The sequence below is a fragment of the Acyrthosiphon pisum genome, chromosome A2 (genome assembly GCF_005508785.2).
Source record: "Acyrthosiphon pisum isolate AL4f chromosome A2, pea_aphid_22Mar2018_4r6ur, whole genome shotgun sequence".
Lineage (NCBI taxonomy): Eukaryota > Metazoa > Arthropoda > Insecta > Hemiptera > Aphididae > Acyrthosiphon > Acyrthosiphon pisum.
Genome location: NC_042495.1, coordinates 72,227,273 through 72,252,765, shown reverse-complemented (window position 1 = coordinate 72,252,765; position 25,493 = coordinate 72,227,273). Strand labels below are relative to the sequence as shown.

General features: G+C 26.5%; 1 protein-coding gene across 4 annotated transcripts in view; it reads right to left on the bottom strand.

Annotated features, from left to right (window-relative positions):
* LOC100164458 (anion exchange protein 3) overlaps positions 1 to 25,493 on the bottom strand; it is a 66,264-nt gene that overhangs the window by 32,973 nt on the left and 7,798 nt on the right. For 3 of the 4 annotated variants that reach the window (XM_029490287.1, XM_003245122.4, XM_001951884.5), the window contains exon 2: positions 22,210 to 22,497. In XM_029490287.1, coding sequence (XP_029346147.1) covers positions 22,210 to 22,275 — 66 coding nt within the window. In that variant the 5' untranslated portion in view covers positions 22,276 to 22,497. Of the gene's footprint in view, positions 1 to 5,931; positions 6,261 to 22,209; positions 22,498 to 25,493 lie in introns of those variants that run through there. The other variant, XM_029490288.1, reaches the window with a different exon arrangement.

Here is a 25,493-nt window from a genome sequence, read left to right as displayed (position 1 = left end):
ATAGTTCATAAAATAATAACTTTTCAGTTAAAATAATCATTCAAGTTTTTTTCATCAGATAAACATTCCATTAATATTATTACTACTTCATTTTGGTCATTATTATGAAAATAAATAAGAATAGGTAAGTGAAATTGTAGTAGTAGAAATCGAAAATAAGTAGAACTATTATTATTTTAATCTTATTTGATAATACTAATAAATATTTGTTAAAATAAGAGATAAGACTATAAGAGCATAAAGCCGCCATTGTACAGTCGTTCGGTGTTTTCTCTCCCTAGACGCTTGTTAAATTTACTACCAGATACCACCCTCAAAGTTAAAAATCGAAGCATTTGTACTGTCTCAAAAGGTGATGCTAGACACGCAAAAAAAGAATAAATAAAAAATACACATAGTTATCACTGAAAAAGCAATTCGTTCATCGCTCCGCTCAGAATATAAAATATTCTTAAACTAAACAATGCAACAATCATATCATAATTTATTAATTTGGTGAATTGCACATTACAAAACGCCCACATAAAAGATAATAATGTTAATAAAATTAAAATCCATATATTACTATAATATAATCTTTGGTAGATAAATACTATACACATATTATTATAATCCATACTATAACATAATAATATAATATAAACACATCATATTCTTACAATTTGTATACTTCCGTAAATGATTTCAACGGGTGTTACAAATTACAAGAGTCTATCATTAGAGTCTAGCTGTAGGTATGTTTTTTTCCAATTGATAATTCTATAGCCCTTGAAATAAATTTAAAAATGGGATGTGCATGACCACTGATTAATTAACGAATTTAAGATTAGCAATTAATTATCTGCACAGTCTATAGATGAATAAAAAATAGAGCACATGGTAACATATTAAGTTAAAATGTTTAATTAGTCTGAAAGAGTGTATTTAATGATACGTTTTGTAATCAATTAACACTTGACTAATCTTATTCAGTTTACGTTTTTAAAAAAATTCAAAAACAAAAACGTTTGACGTAAATAAAGCAATTACTGAAGAAGCAATTATACTCGTTAAATTGTTCGGTTTATTTACGATCACACTCAGCACTGTAATTTTTCAATTATACCTCATAAATAATAATAATATCATTATTACTCTCAATCATAAGCGCATCTAGGGTAAGGGCTTAGCCCCATATCTTGTAATAGTCTCGCAAAATAAATTATTCAATTGTTTCCTAAAATATTAATAAACCTTTTAAAATTCAAATGAAATTTTTATTTTTTTTTTAATTGAAAAAAAAATGAAATTAATTAATTGGTATTTAAAGTTTATATAATTATTTAATATTGCCCATGATAAATATGGTAAACATCATTAGGTGTATGCCTGTATTTATTTTTAAAGAAACTATGTATGTTGGTAAATTGGTACGATAATTATACATATTTGTACAGCATATTACTATTGTGAAAAATAAAACCTGAGTAAGTAAATATTTGATTTTTTTGTATAATTTTTTTATATTTTGAAGTGAATAATATATAATACGAGGGATGTGGGGTCAACGCCCCCCACGGGTTACTTTTCGTGTAATATCAGGTGGGAGCTACACCCCTCCCCCCAACATTTTAACTCTAATTGCACCACTGCTCTCAATGAAACTATTTTTGTTCAAATAAACAGTAGGTATTATCATACATTTAATTTAAGGGTAAAGGTTATCCAATTTACAAAAAATGAAAACATTTTTTAAGCTCAATAAAAACCTATCTATGTTAATTATATACATTACCTAATCACTAAAAATTAAATTTAATTTGAACCTGAAATAAATATTTAAAAGTATTCTATTGGATTTTATTTGTATTATTATTATTGTATTAATAACGATTATTGTACCAACAATTTACCTTGTTACACAATATTATAAAGGTGGGCATGGATTTTTTTAATGTATTACATTAATTCATTGTTTATGCTAGTTGTGGAGATCAAATTTGAATAAAACCTGAATTTATTATTTACATTGTAAATTGTAATAACATGTATTCAAGGAGTAAAGACACTCCTGAATAATTTCAACGCTGATGTATTTTAATAAATATGTATAATACTTTAACCGATAAGAGTAGTTTATGAAGTATTTAATGAATATCATAACGTGATTCATATAGTGTCGTTTTAAACGTCAAACTTTGTTTTTTATAATAATATTAATATGTACTTTATTCAGTAGATAAAAGTGTTTTCACAAATTCATGTCAATTAATAATACTGGTACTTAATAGACATCAATTTCATTTAAAACTCAAATGTAATAATTCATATACTACCCATGTATCTAAATAATATAAAGTTTATAAACAGAGTGATTTTTCTAATCAAAGGCAATAATTTCCTTAGTAGATTTCTTTGTTTTTATTGTATTTTTTATGATTTTGAAATATTACAGCAATACAATTTTATGAATAGTAATATTTATTTTTATACTTTGTATTTATTTTACGATATACTGAAGCAAAATGTTTTCTAAGCATTTTGTATAAGTAGTAAAATTTCAAACAGTGGTCAAATATTTTTGTATCTAAAATTATAAATATTATAAATTTAAAATAATACAACGCATTGGATATATACTTATACCTACATTGTACATATGTAGTTTCAATAAAAACAAAATGCTGAAATATATTTTGATGCAAATACAGAGACACGTGTTGGGAAACTGCCTCGTTTAGCTCACGCCTTACCTCTGCAATACAGTATATAAAGCAGTTTGCCAGTGTATTCAATTATTACGTTAATTTAAATCAATATTAACTCTGTCTTTGATTCAAAAAATAATAAGAGTGAGGTTCGTATAAAACCACACCAACATTTCTAAAATCTTCGTCAATATTCTCCAAAGTCTTGAGAAAATTACTGAAGAAATCAAAAGTTTATGTTTCTGAATCTATGGATTGAAACTTTTGGAGATTTTATACTACTCGAAAAAGACATGAACCTATGAATCATATATATATATCACGACTACCCCCATAATAATTTTGAAAGTAACCATATTTTTCAAAAACACGAACCCCAATTAGTTAACACCCTAACAAAAAAATCGTATTGTACTATTTATTTTAATAAATACCTAATAATATAATGTAGACAATAGACCGAACTCGTATAAATATAATGCAACACCAGTCTATAGGTCAAGGGCAGGTACCGAATTCACAGACTCAACGGCTCTAGCTGGCTGCTATACAGCGGGTGCATGGTGCCGAGTTCAAGGTGAAAGACTTTGATTTTCTTTCAAAACCAAGGTTACACTCCGCGTACACGGATCACGTCTGTACATTGAAGACCGGCTTCGGCAATCCGAACAAATCAAATGCATTGTAATTTTACATCGGAATTATCCGCATATATAATAACTAGTAAGCATGTACCAACATCCTACAGTGTATGCTGCGCCTTGTGTATGCTGCCCTACCTTATGTGCCTACAAACGAGCGTTCGTGCAAATGTATTCAACTGCACCCGAGTCCAGTATAATATTTAGGACATGATATGGTTAGCAACTATTTATTATTATTTAATCATATGTATAATAAATCCTGTGTGTATTACAATTTAAATATGCAACGTAACGTGGTTAAATTATAGGTAAATGCAAAGCTAATTTAAAGATAATTTTCAATTCATACGAATGCACAAAATAATGAAAAACAAATTATATTAAATTTGAATACCTTGGTTTATTTAAAGTCAGGCGAAGCTAAGATATGATAAATTAACTTAAATTATTTTCTGGTATAATTTTTTAAAACCTCAACTGTCTTAATCTTTTAAAAATATTAATTAATTTAGTATTCAGTTGGGTTATGACTTATGAGTAAGCTAATCAATGGAATATTCATAAATCGAATAATGAAAATACTGGTATAATACTTAATTAAAAAAGGTAATATTTAAAACTATAATAATAACTAGGTACATTATATTTGATTATTTATTGACATTCATATTAAATAAACCAAATATATACAAAATAAACCACATATTCCCATCTTTTTAATGTATCATAGAAAATTGATTCAATTGAAACCTTAAAAACATTTGGATACCAACTTCTTTTTCACCTTTTGGGAGATTACCTACTGCCCACATAATCACATTATATTTAGGAATTTTACATATACTTACCTACTTCAATAATCAAGAAAAAAATCCTTTAAATATTTGTAATTAAATGTATTTAAATAAAATGTAATTGTAAAAAATAAAATCAAAAAAATATTGTCATACGACATTACAATACAAATTCTATAAAACGCAGACCTTGACCTATTGTACCTGCATGTTTGTAGCAGCATAAGTATCGATATTCGATTAATATAATTATTATTAGGTAGATAATTGTTTATTATTTTTTAGTAATTTACAACAAAAATACATTTATAAGCCCATTGTTTGCGGAAATGAATAATTGTGTTGTCTACAATTATTATGAAAGTTAATTACCATCCGAGAATTAGATTAAATGTATAATTTAGCAATATAATATAAAATATCTTGTTCAAGCACGAAACAAGATGTATATATTAAGGTACATACTATAAATCGTATATTTTTAAATACATTTTAAATTAACATAGAATCTAACTAGGTAGAAAATGTACCTATATGTAAGGTATGTTTATATGTAATAACTAATAATATATCTAAAATGTAAGAATAACAATTTTATTTTTAACAAATTAATGTCTTACAAAGGGTAAAATAAAAAAAATAAATAAAGGAACAATGGTATAACACAACAGTCATAAAAGAACCTCAAGCTGTTTTTCCAATAGATATATTTTTAGTCTATAATTTGTCATACAAAAGGACGTGATGATATTTTTAATCCAATCGTCGGTAATAAAAAATATTAATTATAAAATGAAAACATAAAAATGTTAACTAAGATCTATGTAGTTTATTCCAAATAAAAAAAATTGAAGTCTCATAAATATATTTATATGAAATAAAACTATAACCTTAGCTAATGAATTTAATTACATTTTTTTTTAGTAGGTACCTAATAAATAATGTTATTACATATAAGTTACAACAGACGAATTAGAATATTGAATAAATATTTCATAAGCTATTAAATTATAAATAAATCATTTTACTACAATAACTCCCACATATGATTTTGTAAACACAACGATTGCTTAGGTATTAAAATATTTATAAAAACAAAACAATATGGCAATTATTTAAAATATATCTTGCCAAAACAATGGGGATCTCAGTGCTGATAACTTTAAATAACAGCATACTGTTGCAAAATATCGATTATCTGACAATTTGTGCATACGTTTACTATCTATAATCATTTTTACAAACAAAATTAGAGATTTCACACATACTCATATTTATGGCAGATCCATAATGCTTCTAAGTTCTAATATAAATAATGTATTATTTGCAGATCATTTGGATTGTAAAAATAATTTGATTTTCGATTGAAATACCTTGTGCACCAATAACCATTACATAGATAATACAAATTACAATACTGAATAATATTATCGATTAGTACCCAAATAGTATAATTATTCATTAAAATCAAATTAAATTAAATGAATAACTGACGTAATTTTTAACCAGAATGGTGTTAGTTTTTTCAAAAGTAGAATGTGAATTTCTAGTTTTTTTTTACTAGGAAAACAAGAACAAACTACTCACATAATGGTCGAAAAACTGTAACAAAAACAAACCGTCTGAAATTACCATCAGGCAAAATATACGATAAAAACTACTGAAAATAATAATATTATGTTCGGGCTGTGCACGCACACACAATAAATGTCGTGGATATAGGTACTTTTATTGTAATAATATCGTGCAGCGCCGAGCATAATAATATTCGCGATTGTCTTTTATCGTCGAGGTTACGACACTTACTTTTCGCATGATCGGATTTCGATTTGTCATTTTCGGTCTGTACAGCGGGCGGCGCGCGTGTTACAGGTAGCGGCGGCAGCGGCAGCGTGTATTGCCGGTGATCATGTCGCGGGTGCAGGGTAGTAACTACTCGGTGGTGTGTCGGGGGCGCTAGGGGTACCTACGCAGTAAAATTGCGAGGTGACCGGTGAAAAGATAAAAAATACGTTAAACTTTCGTGTAAACGAAAACGATTGAAAAAACAGCAAAAAAAAAACAAACGACGGACAACAAAATCGAAAACATTAAGCCGTCTCCGAGGCAGTGGCGGAGGCGGTTCGGCGGGGGTCGGGCGCGAAATGTTGAGGCGAGAGTAATAGAGCGACGGGCCGCCTTGGTGTCGCGGCGCCGGCGTGCTGGATTCCGGGTGGTGGTGGTGGAGGGGGGGGGGTGAGTGGGACGCTGGTTGTGTTTGGCGGCGGGGATGGACGGTACCCGCTATTCCTGCACCGTTGGCAAGCCGCCCTTTCGCAGCTGGTCCCGGGAAAAAACGCACGAACAACAGCTGTACACTACCACCGCCACGGCCGCCGCCGACGACGACGACGACGACCATACCCTATCGCAAAGGCGTGCGCGTCAGCGTGTCGCATGTATACCTCACATATATTGGCGCGGCCGCGGCATCCCGGTCCCCGCAAGGTCACCGGTAAGTTCCCGAGGACACACGCTCAATAAAGACATTTTGTAATAATCCGTTAATTCGTTATTACTATTTACTACCATAGTTCGACAATTTAAACGCACTGTCGTTATTCGTTATAAAACGATTGACGATATAATATAATAATAATGATGTGATGGCAGCGGTTTGCATGTACAACACCACCACCGACCTTAATGACCAAAATAACACACTTTTGATTTCTTATCCATCTTCGATCGATTTCGAGCCCTCCCGGAAGCCACAGAACGTTTTCTTTTTTCCCACCCCCACACGCAAACTTAATATACAGGGTGCACATGCCCCATTTTTCAAATACCTAATTAGATTTCTTATATCTTTTCAGGAGTGTTCTGTGATGTTAAATTTTTTTCAAATGAGATCCATACTGAATTAACACTAAGATGTTAAGCAGACGATTTTTTTGAAAATGCAGGTGCATCAAATCGAAATTCAAATGAGTAGTTTCTAAATCATTAATATTTATTTATTATGAATAATAGTTTAAAATAAACCTAATAGTAAATTAATTAACATCAGATATGAAATAGAATAGATGTAATATTTATTTTAGTAGGTAACTACTTATTATACTTAGGCATTTTTTACAAATTATAACTATATACAACTAAACAAACTAATATATTTTCAAAACATTATAGTACCCATATCATCTTCTAAACCTATATTATATATTATTGTGGACTAGTACCTACCCTTATTATATAAAGATCAATAACTCAGAAACTACTCGTTGAATTTCAATTTAGATGCACTAACATTTTCAAAAAACCTAATCAGCTTAACAATTTACAATTAAAAAAAAAGTGGACAAGTGGGAGTCGCTCTGCTGTACAGTAGGTTATAAGTGGGTCACTGTATAATGGATAGTATTAAATTTGAATTCAATGATATAATATCACTGTATAAGAAAAACGATTCTGAGCGGAGACGGTTTGTCAGTCTAGATATTAGACATACCTATTATAGGTAGGTATACTTATCTATAGTATTAAAAAAAATTGACCTATAATAGGTATTAATAATAAATTCCAAATTAATTATATCACAATATCCATTAGGTACTTATAACGCGTTATACATCAACAACAAATCGTGGTACTATCATAGATATATAATAGTATACTTTAGAAGTTTCAATAATATAAAATCACAACAAAATAACTAAAATAGTTATTCCAGGTTTTTTAATATGTGATTTCGTCCAAATTTGAACTTAAAATGACTATAAAAATAAATTGTGCTTATGTATTTTTTAGATTTTTTGGTAACAGAATTAACTACTTAGGTGGAATATTGTTTTACATTTTTAATCCTTAGATATAAAAATTGAACATTTTATAAATTTTTAACTACGAAATAATTATTAAATTTTAAATTTGATAAATTTTGTCAAAATTCGATCTTTAAATGCTTATAAAAAAAAATTGTGCCTATGTATTTTTAATATTTTTCAACTGCTATTGTAACAATGTATCAGGAGCCTTGTATTAATTTTTTACACTTTTTGGCCCAATAGATAAAACTTCATTGATATTTATAGAAAAAAAAACTAAAAAAATTGAAATCTTACAATGTCCGTAAACAGCTCAAAATGTGTCAAATTATTTTCAAAATTTCATCGTATATAGAAAATACTAATATAAACATTCAGTAAAATTTTCAAGTATCTACAGTCATTCGTTTTTTAATTACTTACAACAAAATAAGAAAATCGTTACATGAGAAATCGAGTGAATATCAAATGTTGTAAAATTATGAATTTCAAACGATCATAAAAATTTAATTTGACTTTCTTATAGATATTTTTTGTTTGATAAAGGTAGATAATCTTATAAGGAATCTTGTATTACATTTTAAAATCTTAGATTTAAAAAGAAAAATTTTTACGAATTCTTAACTCAAAATAATTTGCTAATTTTTGTGATTTATCCATATTTTGTCAATTTTTGAACTTTAAATGCTTATAAAAAAAAACTGTGACTAAGGATTTTTAATATTTTTCATCTGCTTTTGAAACAATATACTAGGAGCCTTTTATTAAATTTTCAAGCTTTTTTAATCAACAAATAAAATTTTATTGATATTTTTAGAAAAAAAACTAATAAAATTAAAACTGACAATGTCCGTAAAGAGCTCAAAATAAGTCAAAATATTTTGAAAATGTTATGGTGTATAGAAAATGCTAATATAAACATTCAGTCAAATTTTCATGTATCTACGGTCATTTTTTTTAAAGTTACACCAAAAACCAAATTAAATTTTGTGAAAAATCGAAGCATTATTTCGACTACTTATCGTGTACACAGACACAAAAAAAAATTTAAAAAAAAAAACACACATCATTGTAAAATCAATACTTTCATCGTTCCACTCAGAATCTAAAAACACATCATTGTAAGATCAATACATTCATCACTCTGCTGAGAATTTAAAAAAGGTTGTTTGTGTAGCCACACATTCCTCAGATGGTCTAAAAATAACGTATACTTAAAAAATAATATTTTGGATAAATGTATTATTAGAGGAAAATAGAAGTAGGTAAGCATGATTGGTGAATAACACTGTACATATTGACATCGTTCAGATATTATTTTTTTTACTTAATTACAATATTTATGAGATATTATAACCTACCCCAATCGTCTTTTTTTTCTGAACACCAATATAGAACGTGATAAATACCACTATTATTTCTTAATATAGGTATATAATTCATAATGTACGCATATAACAACATGAATATAATATGATATCTATTATCTATACTTTATGTATAAATTCTCTTAGAATTCTCTTAGAATGTATAAAGGTCTTATAAAACCATATTTGGTGTGTATTTTGTTTGTATTTTTGCTTTATAGATACATATTATATAATACTACCACTTGCAAACTACTCACCCTTCGTTTTTATACATATCATTACATTTTACATGCATGCGTGTTTGTATCAGAATGATGTAAATTCTTTGTAATTTTATATAGGATGTAAATAGGATATAATTGCTTAGTTATAGTATCAAGCCACTTAAAAACTGGTTTGTGTAATATCTACTAAATTGGAAAGTCATATACACCACTTATGAACTCTCAATTTCTAACTAAATAATAACCTAATATATCTCATACAGAACCCAATAAATTAATTCAAATTAATGTAAAACAGTTAGTGGCAATGAAAAATACATGTTAATGAAGCTCGTTAAAAAGTTGAATAGAATATAATATAGTATATAAGTAATATATACGTAAAAATATTTCTTGAAAATACCTCTTTAATCGTTATAAATTATAATTTATTCCTATAATTACATTACTCACAGTGTGTGTGGGTACGACTATAATTCAATATGACGTGATAATGCAATAATAATAATCAATATTTTGGTCTTACACACGTATCCACTATGTACCTATTATTTTCACTAGACAGTGCGTATGCTTAATACATATTATAATATTATACTATTTATGTTTCCAAACATAGTTAAAATGCTTACGACACTGTTATTTAGTCTTTATAAACGTTAAATTTCATATTAGCTATATTTGATTTTAATGTATGATACTTTAGTATATTTGAAAAATTTCTCTCTAGAATAGTTTAAAACAAAAGTTCTTGCCAATTTAAATCAATGCAAAATACAAAAGTTTAAATTTTCTTCGAACAATATCATGTGATTCTGGAAATTATAAATGGTTACAAATCATGATTATATTTTTTTCAGTATAAATAGGTTAACCATATTTTTTCAACTGAAATAAAGATAGATATACCCGTTGTTAAATAATTTGTATTTTAAATTATGAGAGGAGCGATAAATATACTGATTATAATATGATGTATGTTTTATTTTATTTGTGTCTGTCATCAATCATCACGTTTTGAGGCAGTAAAATGCATCTTTAATAAAAAGGGGGGGGGTAGTAAAAAAGGTCCAATGAACACTGGGGAAAACAAAATAAAAATGAAAGAAAAACGGGAATGTTTGGCGTAACTCTAAAACAATTAATGACCAAGACATGAAATCACTGGTTGTTTATATTCGCATTTGCTATCTTGACAAAATACGTAAAAAACACAAAAATTTGAAAATTATTTTGAGTTAGAAATTCATAAAAATTTTTCTTTTTAAATCTAAGATTTGAAAATGTTGTACAAGATTCCTCATAAGTTTGCCTACCTTTGCAAAAAAAAAAGTCGAAAAGAAACTCAAATTAAATTTTTATGAGCGTTTGAAGTTCATATTTTTATAACATTGGATATTCACTCGATTTCTCATGTATAGCGATTTTCTTATATTGTAATTCAAAAACGAATAACTGTAAAAACATGAAAATTTGACTGAATGTTTATATTAGCATTTTCTATATACGATAAAATTTTGAAAATAATTTGACTCTTTTTGAGCTGTTTACGGACATTGACAGTTTTCAATTTTCTTAATTATTTTGTCTATAAATATCAGTAAAAAATTATTTGTTCGGGCCGAAAAACGTGAAAAATTAATACAAGGCTCTATATATATTGTTAGAATAGCAGATAAAAATATTAAAAATGGATAGTCACATTTTTTTTTTATAATCATTTAAAGTTCAAATTTTGACGAAATTCATCAAATTTAAAATTTAAACCTACAAATTATTTTGTAGTTAAAAATGTATAAAATGTTCAACTTTTATAACTAAGGATTAACAATTGAAAACAAAGTTCCACTTAAATAGGTTAAATATAAATTTCTTTATTCACAATAATATCATCAAATATACTTAATAGGTACCTAATATCAATACAATCATAGCCTGACTGGCCGTCTTCGCTCGGAATCGTTTTTCTTATATATATTTTACCTATACAATGATATTATATCATTGAACTCATATTTAACACCACCCATAACAATTCTAACCTACTGTACAGCAAAGCGACACTTACTTGCCCACCTTTTCATTAGTTAGTTTTATAAGAATAGATGCGTATATCGGCAAAAAAAATTATGAGCGTCTGTCTGAATTAGTTAGATGTTTGACATAGGTACTTAGTTCATTCAAATCAGGAAAATTTGCAAATTAATTTAAGTTAGACATTCATATTAACTTTTTTATGTATATCTAAGATTATAAAATTAAATACAAGATTATTCATAAGTTATCATACATTTGACACAAAAAATAAAGTTTACCGGAAAGTCAAATACACTTTTTATGAAGCTTGAAGTTAGACATTGGTCATTGGGTATTCACCCGTAAAATAACATATCCTCGTAGAAGAATTTTCTTATTTCGTTGTTGTTCAAAAACTAATAACCTACTTGACATTTTCATCAAATCCTTATTTTATCATTTTCTATACCTACACATAATAAAATTTTATAAAAATGTTGAGTTATTTATAGACATGAGGTATAAAAATTTTTTTTTAGTTTTTTATTTCATGAATGTCAATAAAATTTTAGTTTGGTCGATATATGCTTGAAAATGTAATTACATTTTCTTCATTAAGTAATTATAAAATCAGTTAAGAGATATTAAAGATACATAGGAACGCACGATTTATAAGAATTCAAAGTTCAAATTTTCACAAAATTTAGCTAAATCTAGAAAATGTTCAAAAAATTTTGAATTTAAAAAGTTTAAAACGTTAAATTTTTATAGCTAAGAATTGATAATTTAAAATATGGGTCTTGTAAATATTTCATACAATAACCAAAAAACCATTACACACTAGTCCATATTTTTTTTTTTTTATTAGCCTTCAGTCATCGACTATTATAGTCCATATTTATCATCTACGAGGAAAATCTATGAATCATATAAAAAAAATATGTTTTTGTTAATAAGAAACTATGACAACGAAATCCTTGCGAAAATCAGTCAGAAACATTTTAACATGTATCCAGTCCAATAACATTTTTATGTTAAAAATCTTAAAAATATTTAAACATTTTTTAGACACTTAAGTTCAAATTTAGACAAATAATTAGATATTTAAATGAAGAATAATGATTTTAGTTTTTTTGTTGTAATTTAATAATATTATTTGTGGATATTTGAATGTTTCAAAGTATATTATTATAATATATACACACAATGACATTTTAAAATGTAATTTTTTTAGCAAAAATGTATTTTACCTATTGTAGTAGGTACTTATGCCTACTTGTAAAATAAATCAATTATATCATAAAATGTACTTTGTAATATTATAGGCTGACACATACTGACACTACCAATTACTTAGATAATCAGTTTAAATTTAAAAATATCTTTACTTTATAGGTATAAATATTATAAGAAATAAGAAACTTTAATAGTTTGATTAAATAAGTCATAACAGATGAGTATATTAAATATTTATGTTTTAGTAAACTGTATAAACGTATCCATAATAATCACCCCCTATTAGAAGAATTATTGTAAATACTATAAATGTATAATTACTTAACAGAATATGTAATAGAATAATTTTTTTCAGCAAAAATATAATTAACTACTATTTGTGGTCGAAGAATAGTCATTAGAGTAAGTGATAAAAAAAAATTATCAGGATAAAAGGAATTTTTTTTAACCGTTGCAAATAAGTTTTCAATGAAAATGTGAACGATATTAGTATTAAAAATTAACAATTATTCTACTAAATACGTGTAAACAGACATGCATACTTATAATTTTATCATATATATATTAATGCAATTTATGCGATCAATGTTTTTAATAAAAACTTCCTCCTAGAAAAATAAAGAAGTTAAGAACTTTTACGCAATTTGTTTTTATTATTCAAGGTTTCTTAATTCATAATACATAACAACTTGTTTTATAAAAATGTTTCTATAAAAATGATATCGAGTATACATTATAGTACATAAGATACTCCAATAGTCCAATTGTTTGCATAGAAAAAAAATGAAATGAGATACTCTGGTCCATTTACATAATATTTAGATTAAAAAAAATGTATTGTGTACACGGTTTGTTTGTTAAGAGTACCTATACACAATATATATTATGCGCATTATCAAATTTAAGTACTATGCAACATTGTACTTGGGGAAGTTTGGGCCAATTCAAAATTATATAATATAATATATATCTCTTCTATACCAATTTTTATGTTTTAGTTCTAACAGTATGATAATTATTATAATAGCTTATAAATTATAATAAATTATTCATAAATAAGAAGAAGGTTGAGACTTGATTGAATACTGAGTGTAATAAACTTTTCTAGAATTTCTCACATCAGAAATATAATATATTACTATAAAATATGTAGTAGATGAAAGTGCCAAATAATCTAAATTAAAAATATTTAAACTCGAATGAATGACTGTTATTTTTTTATACAGAAACACTAGATAAGCTTTATAAAATTGATAAATTACTCCTTCAAAGTACAATCTAGGTACGCTCAATTCCTTATCTATAGAACAACTTTTAATTTAAAAAAGATCCAATTGGAGCATTTTTCCCTCAAACATTTTTTACACAAAAAGATAAAAGTATAAGAGGTACTAGAACACTACCTACATAATAAATTATAGCCCTCAAGATTCCACCTACTTGTGAAATTAATACGATTTTCTATATCGTTTGAAATTCATATTGAATTCGGAATAATAATTTCTAGTGAGATTATAGTGATTATGTCATACACCAACATTTGGAAATATAATTATTAATAAAACTTACCAACACCGAGAATAAATCATGGCATGAAAATAAAAATATGTTTACTTACTAAAATAAATGTTATACTATTTTATTTAACTAGGTTTTTATCGATACGATTCACTTCAGTGAAACGTTAAGTCATGCAGTACCTTATATGGTATATTAAAATAGAAAAACCAATAAAAATTGTAGATCATAATTAAATTTTAAATTATTTATATTTATTATATTATATACATATTTAGGTCAACCTGCTAGTTATATTTTATTTGTTTACTTGTTGGTATATACAATATTTTATCAATAATTTTAAAGCACAACATAGGTATTGGCAAAATCTCTGGTGAGCCATCAGTAGTTGATACTGAATTGTGTTCTGATTGGCTCACTAACTGTTTGGCCATCCCTCAAGCCGGTTACTATGATGATTGACCGGTTACAACGAATGCTCGTTATAACGTATATAACGAGGTACCGGTTACAACGAGAAAAACTAACTGGCCCTTGAAACTCGTTATAAGCGACTTCTACTTTAATTAATAATGTCCACATTTGAACTGAAATATATTTAACAGTGTGAGCTTTACCTGTTTATCTTCTTTGTTTTTTGTTATCTCATAATGTTTATACGTAAGCTAATTGTCGAGATATAATAATTTTATGTTAAAATCTCAATAAAGGAAAATACTGTAATTCACAAATGTCAGAATAATAATATAAAATTAAGAATTATATAAAATAGGAATATAATAGTAATAATAATTTAATTGATAAAATAGCAATTCCCTTTAATAAATAGTTAAAGTAATAAAGTATCTATTATTATCTTATTTTTAAAAGCTAAAATATTTAGTGACATTGAAGGTGAAAATACCGCGAAAGAACTAGTCTAATATTAGCATACACAGAAATACACATTTATTATGTTTTTGGCATGCGACGACAAAACAAATTAAATTGACAACCCGACAGTTTACATACTCTCAAATATTTACTCATCAGTATTCACTATATGGCAATACTAACAGTAGTACGAAATTTCGAAGGTCCAATACGTGTAGTTTTGAAGTTTGCAAATCGAAAGCACCCAATACTCACAAACAAAATCAAGTTATATAGGTAGGTATATTATATTAATGATATTGAAGTATGTAACAGCATTCAATTTCATACTTTTTGTAACTTTTGAAATAAACGTTTGGGGCGCCTATATTGTAAGTTCGATGAATACACAATTAAAACATTTTTAACTTTTATAGTTAAATAATAGATACATAATATTGATTTGGTTAATTGGATAAATAAAAGTACAACATTTATACCGACTTGCATACAAATTTAATTAATTTAATGATTCAATACAATTTAATGGACCAATCATGGGCCTTTAAATCATGTTTAAGGGACTATTAGCTATTGATTAAATAAAATATGTTAAATGATTGTTCTTGCAACCCAGAATTAGTGATTTTTAGAGAAAATATCGATGGTGATGACTGATTAGTATATAATATGCATGATGTTACTGATGTTAGCAATATTTATCTTATAATTACTGAGATTGTAGTCATCAATTAACAACCAACTTAAATATATGTTTGTATCATATTCAGTTAGGCATATAGTATTATTAGTTATTATTGGAATATCCCTATACATATAAATAAGTTAAAATAATAAGTTCGAATGAGTAGACAGTATTTTAAGTATAATTATTTAAAGTTTATATAAGCAGTGGTGGATCAATATTTTGCAGTGAACCTCTGTGCCACTCTATTCCGCTATACCGCTCATCTAAACCTTAAATACCTACCTATGTGTAACTAATTAACCATATACAGTATATACAGTATACACGATCGAAACTGATTTAAATGTATCAAAATACTCCGAAAAATATTCTGTTTCAAAATATGAAATTAAAAATGTAGTTTGTCATTCCAAAAAGAAAAGAACTTAGAAATCATACCAATATAAATATTTAAAAAATATTATATTTTTATTCAAAAATGTTGTTTTGCAATGACAACAAATTATGTAAGAAAAACTTTTCTGTCAATCACCTTGTGTATATTGGCCAGTGACGATAACATTAGTTCAGGTACGAAATAAGGAATTATATCAGTATTCAAGTATGTGGACAAGGCGTAAGACAATATGAAACATTGTAACCAGTTGAATTTTGAACTATGTTAATATATTTAGGTACGATTGTCTCATTTAATGGTCTACATATTATCAAATATACAGTTCAACCCGTCAACGGCAAACTTAGGAGTATATATATTAATGTTTCTAAATCATTGACATTAAACAAAATACTATAATTGATTATAATCAAGTAAATTAATAAATAACATATTATCCTAAATATTTATACAATTTAGATTTAGATGAGCGATGCATTGCTTTCACAGTGATGTGTTTTTTTTTGTGTTTGTGTTTTATAGTATAAAAAATACTTAAACCTTTAACTTTGAGGGTATTTTTAGGTAGAAAATTGAAACTAGTTAGTACTTCTTGGGGTCAAAATTAGAAAATTACGTGTATTTTACTTTAAAATCAGGACAAAAATATGCAAAAGGTGAATTACGCAACCTCAATTTTTGAAAATAATCAATTTTTATTTTATCAATCAAAAATACATGATTGTAGATACTTTAAATTTCCACTTAATATTTATATTAGATAGTCATAAACATTTGAAATTTTGCATTTATATATGTTGATTAACATTATTACGTTACATCAAACAGTTTTAAACTGTAATACTGCACGGTCCCAAATAAACTGAACGTATAGCAATTAAAAAATATTGAAAATGAATTGGCAGAATTCGTTTATATAGTCATTTTTAGTTCAGTTTTTCGTAATTGGGAATTTAAACGATTTAAATTAGTTTATTATAATTCAAAAAGTATTATTTTTAAAGTTCAGATACTTTTTCCCATTACATATTATAATATTATTATTTACTAACCACAGTAAAATTTTCAAAATATTTAGTTTAATTTTAAGCCATTTATACCACGAACCTATTTCACCGTTTTACAATACATCGGTATTGACTTTTATAAGTCAACAATAGCAAGTTATAGGTATTATACAAAATTATATTATAATTATTTTATCCACTCTAATTCGTTTTTCGTATAAAATTATTTATCATTGAATTCAAATCGAACACTTCAATTACAGTGATCAACTCAATGACGATGGCAACTCGATACCTACAACTTACCGTATAACGCGACTACCTCGGTTTTTTTTAGAATAGATTCTTAATTCGTATAATTCTTGGAATCAGGTTGATTTAAAAAAATAATAATACTTCATTATATTCGTCATGGTCAATCGTGCTTTAGAGCATCAGCCCCTACTAAAATTAAAAAATCCAAACACTCCAAAACTAATCATTTTATATGTCCACAATTCAAATGCATATAAGTAATACCAGAAACGGTTAGGTTTAAATAGGTAGATTATTTATTTATTATCTATTCATTCATTCTTATCCAATGTAACTATTACGAATACATTTTGATAATTTTGTGCTCTCATAAGTAAATTATTAATCAATATAATTAACTGTTTATCATCAAATAAAAACACAATGTACATCATTAATTGATTAGGTATACCTATTTTTAATTTATATTTTATGATTTTTTTAAGCAATTATAAATAAAATTACATACAATTAAGCGTGTTTCACTTATACCAAATAGAAAACACATCAACAACATACTATATTATGTACTAAATCAATCGAGAAAAACATAAATTTCATAAATCCGAACAAAAAATAACTGCCAAAACCTCTTAAATTGTTTGCTGAATAGGTATAAAAATATTTGAAACAAATATTCAATAATACCTAAAAAATATCTACCAACATATTATAACAAATTAAATCATTGTCAATTTTAACTAGGTATCCCACTATAAAAAATTAAATACCTAGTGAATATATTATCTTAGCTTCATTATAATTTACTAAAAATATATAATATTCTAAACAAATATGGGTTAATTGAACTTAATTCAGAACTGTATTGAACACTGATATGTATAAATACTTTTTTTATTAATAACTACTATGGTTACATAAATTATGTAATTACAATTTATAATATACTTCCTTGAAGTATAAAACATATATTAATATGCCATACAAGTTTTTAATAATATACACTAACTTGGTATATTAATTAATAAACTATATACAACTTAAAAGTCATATAAATAATAAACTTAAAATTAACAAAAATCGCTCTGCTGTACAGTAGATTACAAGTGGGTCATTGTATAATGGATTGTATTAGACTTGAATTCAATGATATAATATTATTGTATAAGAAAAACGATTCTGAACAGAGACGGTTTGTCGGTTGGATATTTTATATTGTTATTATTTATTTTATCATGTAAGTTGAATTAATATTATAATATTATAATTTATCATTCGTTTCTATGGTGATAAACGATAAAGCGTTCGAAATTAAAGTCCCATTTTTAGCGTTTTTTCGTAATTTTTCAGTGGTTTTTCCCGTGCCATTAAATAACTATTGAGAAAATCGAAAAATGACCTTTCTAAAGTACCATATTGATCCAATTTGCTAAAAGATAAGGTACTATATCGTGTTGAAATCGAAGCACTCCTTCTAGTAGAAATTTCATGTACAGGATATAAAAAAAAAATAAATAAAAATAAACACCATTGTAAAACCAATAGCTTCCTCGCTCCACTCAGAATCTAAAACCATACTTTACAGACTTTATGTCTAATATTGGTAATAAATTATTAATACATATTAAAATACCGATAGTACCTATAGAACATAATAAATGATTAATTATATAATTATATGTTTATACACTATGTGTAATGTGTATCGTGTATATAGTATACAATATACTTATATATTTATATATAATGAAATTAAATATTATAGGAAATATTTATTTTAACTTAATAAAATCAAACAAACAAGTACCTATCCTAGAAATCGACCTTCAAATTCAATATTGTACAATATAATAGGTACGAATGTACTGAATACCTATTACGTTTGCGATATATAATTATGGTAGTAAACTGTAAAACAATAAATGTTTTTTTATTTGTGATACCTTGCTGTTTTAAAATTGTACATAAATGATATTTTAGATCCTGAATAAAGTGAGGAATAAATTGGTTTTATAGTTTTTTTTATTGTTTATAATACAAATAGATATGTTATTTAAAAAAAGGTATTTTTTCGTCTTGTCGATACTATCAATTATTTTACGAATCATAAAAAAATAACTACTGACAACAATTTAAAAATAATGTCCGTAAGTGCTGCAAATTTAAGAACAGTTTTTCATATGCCATGATTACTGATTTATCATTGCGTTTAATTTTTTTTTTTTCTCAACACAACTACTATCCTACGGCGATGTGTGAGAAGCAAGACGAGTAATCTACAACTGAATCTTGTTTGGTAATTGGATTATACATTTGCATAATATTTTCGTTTTTTTTTGTTTGTATAAAACAAGCTTGTCCTTGAGATCAATCTCTCATATTTTTAGTACCTGCATATAATTATAATTATGTATTATGTCATGAGTACTAGAGCCATACTTCACGTATCAACTTCACTTTTTGTTGGACGTCATAATATGCTTCATAGAATATGAATTGATATACTACGAAAAGATCGTGCATAAATGTATGTAGACATGCAGTTATACAATTTTCCTTCATAATTTATGGTACAATTCTTTTAATTACATTTATAAACATAAAATGTTGAGTTCTGTGTTTATTTATAATAAAACAACAAATAACTGCAGTTAATTTATAGGTAATAATATACTCAATACAATTTTTACTTAATATACAACACATTTTATAAACATCTAAATAGTGTATTGTTCCAAATAATATATGTTATATTAGTAGGTATGTCAAATTACCTAAAACCAGGTTAATTATAAATTATAAAGAACAAAATATACCTAATGTTTCAGCAGAACTATTGTTTCCTTGTAAAAATTCTCTAAACAAACAATATTGTATATTGTATATAAAATCAATATTTAAGGCATACAGTGCCGTACGCTGAACTTTTTCCTCGGGAACATAAATTGTATTTCATATAATATGTGGTAGCGGTACCGCATTTAACAATAATAACAAGCTCTGGAGGTTCTGTCGTGAATGATTTTGTATAGTTTAAACTAGGAAAATATTTTTACAAATACATTTCGAGAAAAAAATACAACAAGATGCGCATAAAAAGGATTATTTCCATCAATTATTTATAATATGTGTCTTAGCTCTTAAGTCGATGAGAATACTCGAGCCAAAGTGAACACCAGGAACAATATACTGTGGAAATTTGTGAATTCCAAATGGGGAGCTGATACAAATAACTTGAGAACCTCAGCAATAGTGATAAGCTTATCAGCCACTGAATACGCATGTCCAGTCTGGCAAGCATCAGCACATCCGAAAAGTAAGTTCACCCACCCAATTACCTTGTGTATGCTATATAATATGCTCGTGTGCAATGCAATTATATATCCAACAAAAGAATTTGATACATATTTGAACGAATATTTTATACAACTTAACTAAAAAAAATGAGCATTGCAAGCAAATGTTTATTTTCATCCTTTCAAGTTAACTATTTTAGAGAAAAATATATAATATTTATTTCAGTATAGGTACTATATGTATGATATTATGTACAATTTTAATTTATAATTTGTACATCAAATATATTTTAACAGTAACACGCACTTTGTCGTTTATACTAAACATATTCGCTAATTATTTTACCATTTACGTCCTGACTCATAAACATATTTTCGATGTAAAATTCCTATTGTTGCTTAATAGTTGCGTGATACCCAATTAGAATTAATTTAGAGCTTCGCTGTTAAATTAAAGAATAAAACTATAATTGTTTCAATAATTAAGCTAAGTTTTAATTTGTCTACTTAAGAAAATATTAGCTTATACGTATTATAGTTTAAGGTTATAATATAACTCTTCAGAAAATAAGTTTTCTTAACTATTACTATTTTTTAAGGAAAGTTATGGATATCAATAATATTATTATGATTTTATTTTATTGAATCACATAAAATTATATCATGTAACAATTAATGATGAAAATTGCTTAATCAATTAAACTGATTAGTCAACAAACTATATTATAACACAACCGATGTCTATTTAGTATTTATTAAGCTACCCTTTCATTCAATTAGATTCGAAACATACCCAATATTCTATTTTTTATCATTAATTTGCAATCTTTAAGTGAATCAGCTATAAGCAATAAGCTAGTGCTTAATATTATTTTGTTTTTGAAGCAAATATTATCTCTGTATATTTTTTTTTTTTTATTGATCTAAAACAAAACATCGGCGACAACGGCCATTAGTTTTTGCTGTTGTAATAATTACAATTAATTTTTTAATGTATATTCTCAATTACAATTTTTAAATGCTCTGTATATTTTGTTCTCTTAGGTATATAACATATACTGATTTGTATTAGGTATATATAAATTATAGGTATATATAGGGTCCAAAATGGTTTTTTATATTGTGTTTTATATTATTATTACATATTTAATATAAATAGATACCTATGTATGTATATTATGTATTATTATTACTTAGAAAAATCCACGGAAACTAAGGCCATTGACTATTAAAAATTATACAAATTATATTACATTATAAAGACGTTCCCTATCACGTTGTCGTAAAATAATAATACCTACTAATAATATTCGAGTTTATCATATATAAATACGCATATACGATAACCTTTTTTTTAATTCATATACAAGATAAATACATAATTTTAACACTCACAGCAATATTCGCGTAATCCATTGATGCACTGGGTTGGGTCCTGTGTCTCTTTTCGTTTGCGCTCATGTTGGAAAATAATGTATAGGTATCCTTTATGAATCTTATAATTGGTGTACAATATTACCAAACGGAAAACAAAATTGAAATCGTGTACGTTGAGAAATCTTTTTTCTTGGAGCTCGTCCTATCCTTGCTGGCCGATAGGTCGAACTCATTGATCGCTGTACCGGCGTCCCTTCCGGTGGTCCAGATACTACAGGTGCCGTTCTGGTGTAATGAAGTACCTCACTATAAAAAAAAAATACACAACATGAATTATAATTAAATGTTATCGCTGACAATTTCATTTTAAGACATTTAATAAGAGAAATCGTAATTTGTGAAACATACAGTGATATATTACACACTATAATTATTGACATAAGATTTATTACTACGAATCACTTTTGTATTATGTATGTTATAATACAAATAATTGCAGTTTTTTTTGCACAGTAACGTATTGATCAATATGCATTACTCATTACTTTGCAAAACGTCAGTGTTATTATAATATTGCATAGAAGAGACTTATTATAATCACACAAACGTATTATGTTACAACTCACCACATTATATGTTTTGAGAATATTTACTTCTTATTCCTAAAAATGTTTAACGTAATACAATTTCAGCATTTTAAGTACCTTAACATACATTTTTATTTATGAATGTTAAGATATAGACAGATCGTTTGATATTACAATCATTCTCTGTATATAACCACAAAACTGTCGAAGTACACATAATAAACCCTTAAAATGTTCTCACCATTTTAGTATAATTAAAATTAAAATTGTATTATAGGTAATCAACCTAACCATCGCATTAAGTCAAATTTAATTAAGGGTAATAAATTAAATTAATTTTCTAAACAATATAAAAAAATTGTATTTTATTAAGCATTCTCTTTTTATGTGATTTCAAATTCTAAGCGGAGCGATGAATGTATTGATTTCACAATGATGTGTGTTATTTTGTGCATGTTATGTATAATTGATATGTTACCAGAAAAGTAGACATTTAGGAAATTATGACAGTTGCTAATAACGAAAGAAAATTATATTATTTCCAGAGCCTTCTAAGAAGGTGGCAAATGGGGCAAGTGCCTTAGGGCGGCCAAACTTGTAACATTTCAAAGGGTGGCAAATGTTTAAATATGTATGTTTATACGGCACTGATCATTGCTTACTGCATGTTATCGTTTCCTAACGATATTAGGCAATGATTCCATATTATTATTGCTAAACACATCACCATACCATTTTTTTTCTTAGTTTTTTTATTTAATTAGTCTAATTTAAATATTACTTTCATCTTATATAATTATTAATAACCCTATTACCCTAATAAATAATCAATCAACAATATTTTAATTTAATTTATACCTATAAGTTGAACACTTTTTTTTACATTTTTTTTAACCACGAATGACGGCGAGTGAAAATAATCACTCTATGATAAAATACTTACCATAACATCTGTAAACACAATGATTAACGAATATTCACATAGTACACGAGTCTTGTGGGACCGGCTTTAGATAGAATAGTAGATATGAGTTTAATCGAAGTAATTCTATATAATATCAGTTGATAACTATATTTGTGTTTTTAAATAAATAACTGTTTTATAAATGCTTAACGGGATTTTTTTTTATATTTTCAAAACTAATAAGAGTAAGAAAATGATAATATTGCCTAATAAACCGCGGTAATTATGACAATTCCTAGGCAATGATTTCATGTTGTTTTATTATTAGGAATTATTGTCGTATAGTTTCCTAAATATTTTCATCTTCCTAACTTAGTGTAACCCGTTTTAAAATCATAGTTTAAACCTCGGTTTCGCCTAACCCACTGATATTACTGGCCGAATTCGGTAATTTAACCTTAGTTTAACGATTGTAAAACAAGCCCTAAGAAGTTGAACTAAAGATTTGATTTTCAACGTAATGACCATCCTCGATCAAGCATCTAAATTCTATAAACGATTCCATAATAAACTACTCAATCATTCAAATTTTCTCATATCTAATTTATTCTCCCTAGACCTTCCCGATATAACCCGTCGACTAAAAATAAAATGGTCCAGGAACCTTTTAACCTAATTAGTAGTAACCCATCCTAATTTATGTAAAAAAAAAAACTAAAATATTTCAATTGCCTTTCACCAGTGACATATTTAGGGAAGGGACGCGAGGGGCAATTTTTCGGGCGCAAAATTCTGAGTCGCATAATAAAGAGGGAACCGGTGCTTAAGGTTCAAAATACTTAATACCAATGATGAATTTTTATTTTTATCATACACTACATTAATCATTTTATAATTTAACATCTATTTAGTTTTTATCATACACTACATTAATAATTTTATAATTTAACATCTATTTAGTAAAATAATCGTGAAAATAAAATAACATATATAAAGTAAGTATCAAAAGTAAAATTTTGCCTGCATACTAGTTGTATTTCAAAGATATAACTACAAAAAGGTCTATTTCGAATTTTCCGGAGTTTTGTACGTTATATACTTATATCCGAGTTCTTGTTATATCCATTAATATTATAATATTATCGTTGCCTTTTAATAATAACGACAGTCGACAACCATAATAGGTTTATAACATATTGTTATATTATAACATTATTGTTTTATTGTTCATCATTTTAAGACATGTCTATCATATAATATTATCGATGACTGTTTAATAATGACAGTTACAAAATAATAAATTCGAATTCATGAAAAAATTATCAATAAAGTTTTTAACAGTGCCAGGCATAACATTGATATAGAAAAAAATACGACAAAAATGTAAAATAAAAACGGCAAAACTACATTTTTAACCTACTATTCCAATACTAGTCTACTGTCTAACAGCCAGCTGTGTAAAAATGTTAAGGACAATTAAGTTCCAAAATGTATAATGTTTATTTTTATATTTTATGTTTACCTATAATTAGTATGTACCCAAAAAAACCTGGAGTACAATGCCCGTTAAATTTAATTTGTAACTTTTGAAATGTTAATAGAAATACATAAAAATACTTGTTTTGTATTATTTTGATATATTAAGCTGAGGATTAAGGGGATTTGATACCGTGATTTTCTGTTTTTGTCTAACGCACGCGCGACATAGTATTGTAGATGTGTTTTTTGCAAACATACCAATTACTGTTCTAATGAAGCGATAAGAATTATAAACACAGATTTGAATTTTTGGTCAAGTCTTCTTGAAATCG